Source organism: Ochlerotatus camptorhynchus, unplaced genomic scaffold, assembly GCF_037179485.1.
Source record: "Ochlerotatus camptorhynchus isolate MF236.1 unplaced genomic scaffold, CSIRO-AGI_Acam_v1.1 ptg000203l, whole genome shotgun sequence".
Taxonomy (NCBI): Eukaryota; Metazoa; Arthropoda; class Insecta; order Diptera; family Culicidae; genus Ochlerotatus; species Ochlerotatus camptorhynchus.
In genome coordinates this window covers 1,607,444-1,616,205 of record NW_027040693.1, presented here as the reverse complement: position 1 = coordinate 1,616,205, position 8,762 = coordinate 1,607,444, and the positions used below count along the sequence as shown (strand labels likewise).

At 42.7% G+C, this 8,762-nt stretch overlaps 1 protein-coding gene across 1 annotated transcript; it reads right to left on the bottom strand.

Moving 5' to 3' along the window:
* Window positions 1-1,668: 1,668 nt before the first annotated feature.
* LOC135702925 (uncharacterized) lies at window positions 1,669-4,080 on the bottom strand. Its single transcript, XM_065223977.1, has one exon. The coding sequence runs from the start codon at window positions 4,078-4,080 to the stop codon at window positions 1,669-1,671; it is 2,412 nt and encodes an 803-aa protein (XP_065080049.1).
* Window positions 4,081-8,762: the final 4,682 nt, after the last annotated feature.

Genomic DNA, 8,762 nt, shown 5'->3' with positions numbered 1-8,762 from the left:
AAGTTTTCTGATTTTTTTCTTATTTTCCAAAGTTATCGACACTGCCATTAATAAGCACGTAACTTCCCATAAAATGTTCTCAAAATGTGCTAATGTTCATGTAACTTCCCTTACGTTTCTTAAATTTGCATGAGCCTCTCGGAACATTGCTGAAGTTTTCGGAACTCCTTTAAAATTTCAGCGATTTCCTTGAAATGTATTGATCTGTCCTGATGTTTTCGGACCTTCCTAAGGTTCTCTCAATTCTCCTCAAACTAAACTGTCCTGAAAACCATTAAATTTTCCAGAAGTTCTTAAGCCTTGTGAAGTATCCAAAAGATTTATGATGTTTCCTTAAGTTCACTGAAGTTCACTGGACTTTCCTGAAATTTCCGGGTTTTAGAATTTTAACAGAAGTTATTGAAACATTCTTTAATTAATCGAAACTTACTCAAAAGCCTGGACTTTTCTGAAGTTTCAGAACTTCTTAAAAGTTCCTGCAGGTAGTGTGGATCCGCAATCAAAATCTGGAAGTGTTGAAGTGAATTCTCCTCGTCAAGGCGAAAAACAAGCAGAATCGAGACCAGTCCAGCGAATGCGGTTTCGAAAGCGGCAGAATAAAAAGAGGACAAGTTTTAACTTTTAATCTTTTATTTTCCGATATTAGCCGTGTGCGATACAAAAATTAACTGAGCTCATTCACGAATGGGCTGCTTTATTTACACTCATTCACCGATCCGACAACGTATAATGGGCGGAGCGTTGCGCGCTATTCTACGTTTTCTTCTTGTAGGTTGCCTTTGTTGGTGTGCGTCGCTTCTACTGCTGCCGCTGCTTCTGTTGGTGTGCGTCGTTCGGTTTCATTTGGCAGTCTTTCCGGAGCGAACGGTTCGGTCGCGAACATATTCCCCCCAGGCTGCGAAGAATTCACTGAATCGATGTTTTGGTCGTCATTGTCAGCAATCGGAAGGACGGATAATTTGGATACCGCTCGTCTATAGATGGAACCTTCGACGTTGATGTCTACCGCTCGCACCAAATTGTCGGAACCTGGGTAAATCTGGACGACCTTTCCCATCTTCCAACATTGCGGTGGGATATCCTTCTGCTCAAGCAGCACGATCATACCAGGGCGAATGTTTGGTTGTCTTTGGCGGTTTTTTCCCCTCAGTTGCAAGTTCAACAAGTAGTCCTGGCTCCATTGTCTCCAGAACTGCTCACGGAGGTCCTGTAGATACTGCCATCTTGACAGGTGATTGGTTGGTATCTCATTGTACATAGCTAGGCTCCGGCGTGGCTATCAGAGGACGGCCAATCAAAAAATGGCACGGTGTCAAAATTTCGTCGTCCGGGAATCCACCTCGTTCAAGTAGCTGTTGAATTTAGGTTTGACTTGCGATGGCTTCCTCTACGGTGTTCACACCTAAGATGACCTCATCGACGTAACAATCTAGGCGGATGATTCGTGCAGCGAGTGGAAATGAGTCGCCTTCATCGTCACAGAGCTGTACCAAACATCTGGTCGCCAAGAATGGGGCTGCAGCTGTCCCGTAAGTAACGGTTGTGAGTTCAAGGACACGGAGGGGTTCTTCCGGGCTTGACCGCCAGAAAATTCGTTGGAAACACGCGTGAAGTAGTGCCATGCGTATCTGTCGAAACATTTTTGAAACGTCAGCAGTGAATACTATCCTATACTTCCGAAAAACGTAACAGGATACTGAAGATGTCGCTTTGCAGTGTTGCTCCAACTAGAAGAACGTCGTTCAATGACTTCTCGGACCGGGATGCCTTGGCAGAGGCGTCGAAAACAACTCGAATTTTAGTTGTCGAGCTCGATGGACGTAGGATGGCTTGATGCGGGAGATAATACACTCGTTGATTGGGAGTATCATCGGCTTCGTTCACCTCTTGACAATGCCCCAATGCTTCATACTCATCGATGAATCGACAATACTGTTTCTTTAGCTCCGGATTTTTCTTGAATCTTCGCTCTAACGAAAGGAACCGATGCATGGCCAAGTTTCGGTTGTCTCCTAGCTCGTGCACCGATTCGCGGAATGGCAAACTCACCTCATATCTGCCAGTCTCATCACGACTATGGGTAGACTGGAATACTTTTTCGCACTCATCTTGCTCGCTGGGTTGTGTTACTGACTCAGAGATCTCTTCCAGCTCCCAGAATTGGCGAAGGACTTCAGAAATAGGATCCGTCAGGGCAGCTAGACACTGCTGGGGGGTTGACACGTCGTCGATGTCTCCTGCAACTACCCATCCTAAATGGGTTTCTTGTAGTTCAGGTAACTTATCACTCAGTTGAATACGGCCCGTCTTTAGCAATTGCAAAAAATGGGAGATACCGATTAGCATATCGATATCGGAAGGAGTGTGGAAGTTGGGGTCTGCCATAAGTAGATCGGTGTCGATTGGCCACGCCGAAACGTTGATTTTCATTGCTGGAATCGCTCCCGTTATCTCAGGAACTACGAGGCATTCGATAGTAGTACAGAAATCGGAATGCCTGGACTCCACTTCCACCATCATCTTCTCCTTGGCGTAGGTTTTGGACCCACCTATTCCAGCGATGGGTACATGTGCAGGCCGTCTTTCGGTGGCCAAGCGGTCAGCCATTGCCTTGGATAGGAAGTTGACTTGCGAGCCGTTATCCAACAGAACACGGCAGGGAGTTGTCCATCCACGAGAATCCTTGATTCGCACCACAGCGGTCATGAGCATCACTGTTTTGGCAGCTTTAGAATGGTTACACGACGCAACAGTTTCGGTGACTCGTTGAGACTCCAAATGGTTCTTGGAAGAGGTTTGGCAAGCTAGTTCTTCATTTTGGATGGTTGGTGCCACCTCCACTGCATTCGAATCAGCTTCTTCATGCAACAGAGTGTGGTGTCTTCTCTGGCAGCGAGAGCACGTCTTTTTGGATGAACAATCAATGGCTCGATGACCAGGGCGAAGGCAGTTGAAACAGATTCTCAACTCCTTCACTTTTTCATTCCGTTGAGCCGGTGACATTTGATGGAACTTCGGGCATTCGAAATGGCGATGGTAGCCTGTACATAACTGGCAGGAACTGCTGGAGGTTACAGTCGTTGCAGCGTGGGCTTTCTGGTTAGTTGGTTTCGAACCCTGTTGTTGCCTTGGCAATGGCTCTTTTGCCGTCATCTGGTGCCGGTTTTGGAACCTTTCCAACACCTGGCATTCGCTTCGAAGAAAGGCCACAGTTTCTTGGTACTGGGGCAGCTTGGCATGCTGCTGTGTCCTCTCCCATAACTGGAGTGTTTGATCGTCCAATCGTGAAGTGAGGATCTTCGTGAGGATGAGACCAGATAGTTCATCAACTTCTAGTCCCTGGTACTCGAGACCGCCAACATGACGGATGAATATCTTCATTAGCTCGAGTAAATCTTTATGGTTGCGGGTGGTCATCGGTTTCATCTCGAGCAAACCTTCGATATGCGTATCGACGATTACTCGTGGGTTTTCGTACTGGTCACTGAGCTGTTGCCAGGTTTGTTTGAAGTTGTTGTCAACGATCATTTCTGCCGTAATCCAACCGGAGGCATCACCCGTTAGCGCCTTATCGAGATGATGCAGCTTAACTGCATCGGAATCGGCGCTCCGTCCGACAATATCCTCAAACATCATCCGAAATTTCGGCCAATTTTCTACCTTCCCGTCGAATGTGGGAACTGGAGCTCGCAGTGATTGCTGCTGGATGATCACGGATTGATTTACACCTCTAGCATCGGAAGGGGAAATGGTGTCGGTGAGCAGTTCAAGCAAGGTAAGCGAGTTGGTATTGAGAGCGTCGAAAATATCCAAAGCATCATCTTCCAGTTCAATCTCATTGGGGGGTGTGGAAGCAACTATTGCTTGGTGAATTGAAATGAACTCGTTATAATGTAGTTCGAGCTTTTTCGAGAACACTTTCAAGAGCGATGCACAAATTTTACTTGGAGTATCCTCAGCTTCTTCAAGTGTGCGACTTATCGTTGTCACCTTTGCCTGAATTTGGCGACGCTGGTGAACTAATGCTGCCTTGGCATCATCTTCTGCCTCCTGCTTGGTAGACTTTCTCGTTTTCGGCATTTTGATCCACTTTTTCCACACTGGAATTCAATGTCGACACGACACTGGTTGGTTATCCGGTTCGGTAGGACCATATGTTGGCGCGCTCCTTGGCACCAAGGCGGTGAATTCTCCTCGTCAAGGCGGAAAACAAGCAGAATCGAGTCAGTTGGTCGACCTGTCCAGCGAATGCGGTTTCGAAAGCGGCAGAATAAAAGGAGGACAAGTTTTAACTTTTAATCTTTTATTCTCCGATATTAGCCGTGTGCGATCGGTATAAAACCTCAAAAACCGGTATTCTGAGGAACCTTATCTGTATATCGGTATCTAGTTCGGTATAAATCGGTATATCTGGCAACGCTGTTTGATATATCCACATTCTATTGATCAAGGCAACCTCTGAGTATCGAAGTCAACATTTCAAGCTAAACATTGTATTAGGTTCTAAGTAACATTGATCGACTCTCTTCGTCGACTTTCTCTTTCGTTAATAACTTGAGCACATAACCGTTTCTTATTGTGTTTTTCGGGCCAGATAAAACCTTCTCTTATCGATCTATGTTCTGAAAATACCTGGGAATGTCTTTACATGGCCGTGGCGATGCAAAGAGAAAGTCAATGAAGAGAATCTTTCAATGTTACTTAGAACAAAATGCAATGTACAGCTTTATTTGTGTTTGTCATAGGATTGGGCGATCTTCAGAGAAAGATCGATCTTGACGGATCGATATTATATTTGACTCAAGAATCGATCCACTCTGGTAGATCGAACTTTTGATTTTTATTTTAATACGCTTGTTTACGTTGGATTTAAAATAATAAGGCGCAGAAAATAAATAAAAAAAAAGGGTTGAGGTTGGGATTGAACTCGCGACCTTCTAGTTGGAAAGCGGAAACGGTAACCATTATGCTACCAATTTCGTTTTGTTGTTAGCCTGAAACAGTGTTGCGGAATAATGAATATATACGCCGTTTGTTAAGCATTTCCAAAGCATGCAATTAAAACATGGACGCATAGTGGTATAAGAGCTATTATGCTGAATGTATTCACCTTTATTCAGCAATATTGTTAAGCAATGCAATGGAATCTAATAATGGAGCTAGAAAACAATTATTAGACGTATAATAAAGCATGTTATTAAATCAATTGAAAACAGTTGAATTAAAACGTCAATGTATGTGCAAATTACACTTATTCAGTATGTTATTAGATTAAACTTCTGGTGTTTAATCAGGAAGGCAGTCATCGTTTTTTTTTTTTTTTTCCTTTGGTTTGTTTTTTCCGTCGATCTTGTTTTCCGTGCTGAGCACCAATGCTACCGACGTGCCAGGAAGGCAACTCCCACACCTGGACCCTACCTATCGACCCATCAACTCATGAACCGGGGACCAACGGCTTTACTTCCCTTGATCAGAGGTGTTTTGCCTCAGAACATCCCGGTGGCGCCGACTGAGATTGAACCCAGGCCTGCTGGGGTGAGAGGTAATCACGCTTACCACTACACCACCGGCGCCGTTGAGACAGTCATCGTTTGTACAGCTTTTAATAAGTATATTAATCAAATCAGAGCAAACAGCGGAATAAAAGCGCATCTATCGATCTCAACGAGGTTTTTTCAGCACATATTTTGACAACCCGTTTTATTCAGCATTGTACACTGTTATAAAGCATTTATTCAAAATAAATGCTTATTTGTGACTCTGAATTGTTTGTTAGGATAAACGAGTGTCAAATTTGACAGAACATTGAGTCATATCAGATGCGGAATTCAGCTCAATCAAACGTACTTTTCGTCGAATAATTATAATATTACACTTCATTACGACTTAATATTACATTACCAGTTTGTTTACGTCTCATCTTTTATGTGAAAGATGGATTCCGTCCAGGCATGGAAAATCATTTGCATTCATATCGTGCATTCATTTACATTCATTTGCCCCTAACTTTTTTCATCAACAGAATTCCGCAAAATAATGTATAGGGCTTTTGTAGGTTTTGTTATTAGCTTCAATTTTTGTTAACAACATAAATCCGTATCTCTTATGCATGACGAACCAGAGCGAACAGAATTCACTATTGTTTTTCAGTGAATGTATTTTACATTCACTGAAAAACAGCAACAAGTTCTGCCTGCTATAATTCATTATGCATAAGAGATACAGATTTAAGTTATGGGTAAAAGTTGTAGCTAATAACAAAACCTACTAAAGCTCTATACATCATTTTGCGGAATGCTGTTGATGAAAAAAGTTAGAGGCAAATGAATGTAACTGATTTTCCATGCCTGATACCGTCACGTGTAAAATTAATTATTCCTAAGTGTGCCTCGTAGTGCTCATGGATCCACTCAACAATGTGGATCAGATGAGCGCATGGAGTGATCATAGATCCGTCCTAAATTGTGGGATATTTCAGCTATTGTTGATGAAAGTGAGAAGAAAATTGGTCGCCAAAGATCTAAAGTTGTTTTCAGTTATATGTGACCGCCATCTGGTATAAGGAATACAATAGTTTTATAACGTTCGATTTAGGTACATAAGCTCTGTGCCCATCATCTATTCAAATGTACTTGACAAGCGGACACGAAAAAAAATGGCTCGATTATCCGGGTGATTCGATTATTCGCAGTGACATTTTTTTTAAGCCTCCGGATAATCGAGTCTGACCTGTAGCTGGTCCAATCAAATCAAGATGTCTCTCGAAAAATCAATCACTTCTATTTGCGCATCGATACTACAATGTCTAAAGTACAAAGAGAATGATATACATTCAAACGATGGTTTTCGCCCAATGAAAACATTCCCACATGATTTGATTAATCGCTTTATCATTGCTGCCATGCTCACAAGTGGATTCATAAAAAAATATCCATACAATCAGTGCAGCTTCTGCGTTACATCACTGCTGCATAAAACACATCGGAGCGTCGAAACAAAACGAGAGGAAAATCATAAAATGTTTTGATTTATTTGCCGATTGTATCAATCTCGGTTTCGGCTGGCTTTCTCCCTGGTCTCTGGTCTGGACCATTACTGATAAACACCTCTCTCCCCTATCGTTCGAATTACGCCAGCCGGACCGCTTGCGCTGGAACTGTGCAAAAGAGTACCATTCCCGTGTTACAGCAGCTCGCACTATCTCTTCTACAAAATCACATTCGAAGCTACTTTTTTTACGATTCCCTACCATCGTAAATTTGCCTTTGGCACAGTCTGCGAGGACCGAACCAGAAAGACAGAAAGCGAATCTAAAAAAAGTGCACCCCAAACGTCCAACTCCTGTGACGCCGACGACATCGTGGACGAGGATCGTCCAAAATCAACGCCCAAATATTGGACAAAATGTTAGATCAATATCGATTCCGTATGGTGCAGAGGCTTTCTCTCTCTGTCTTCTGGAACCATCCTTTGAGGACGATGATAGCAGGGGTTTGCGTGGTTGTTGTCTGACTGGAAAAAGGAAACCCGAGTTGGATGTAACATTATGGTGCCTACTGGTTTGGAGGTTGATATACTTTTTTTCTCCAATCGCTTCATGTACAATTCGCGCTTCCATACATCTGTCTCTGATGACCGGAGCGGCCGCTTCAAATTACGTCGGTCGTCGTCTCCAGTAGTAGCAGCATGAAGCGAAAGAGTGGACGAGTGTTTTTGCTTGGAACAGCCACAGCCATTAGGCCTACGCTATTATTGCACGACGGATTGCAATTTCGGACACCAATGAATTTGGAATAGATTTCTGTGTTTTCGTTGGAGATGTTGCTTCCCGGGGGACAGTGGAGATTGTTTCAAAGGCGTAAACGAAGAGGAATGTCGTTTGAAATCAGGAACGTATTGAAATCGAATGCCGATTTGTTTGCGAATGACTGCCAACTATGAAGGATTTAGATTGCAGTGGTTGAAGAATTGGTGACCGTTTCCTGGTGAGTTTTGGTTCTTGACCTGAATCCTGATTACAAAATCAGCTAGTGTTAATGTCAAGTTTGTGAATTAGGTGTTCGCGTGAGCGTTCTTGAATTTAACCTTTTGAGACACAAAACAAAAAATTATCCAGAAACAAAATCGTTAGGCTTTTTCACAATAGCTTGTATGTCACATCAATTGTACCCACTGACTGTCAATCATTTTTTTCATGACATTTGATCAATCATTTTTTTTCTTCTAACTGCTGTGACAAAAAATCCTCAATTGACGAAATGTCTGTCTTCACAAACTAAACTATTAGTGAAGGACTTTAGGTCATACAAAATGTTTTCTTCCAGATTTCGAAATCTAGCACGTATTTAGTAATATATGGAAATATGCACTTATAATTGATTATAAATCAGAAGGATCGCACCAAATTCTGCCTCCGAAAAAGCACCGGTTTGTTCACTCGTGGTAATCGAAAAAATCTTCCGCGTTGTTTTTACAACCGAACACGACATTTTGAATCACACGCGAAGTTTTTCATTTGCACCGAATTTTTGCCTGACACCTCATTTGCGTGCATCCTCTGGAAGGCAGAACGCCAGCACCAAGAAAAGAAAAAAAAAACCGGTAAAACTCTTCTTGGGAGGGAGACAAAGCACGCGACACCACAGCAACACAGCTACTCGAAACAAATTCTTGTCCCAGATTTTGACGTAGGAAAAACTTTAAATGATCTTTATTTATTTTAGTTTAACTTCGACGATTACCATATAAATTTTTACTAAGTG

Bases quoted from the DNA above. Each gene is read 5' to 3' on its own strand.
- LOC135702925 (XM_065223977.1), bottom strand. From the start codon at position 4,080: ATGCCGAAAACGAGAAAGTCTACCAAGCAGGAGGCAGAAGATGATGCC.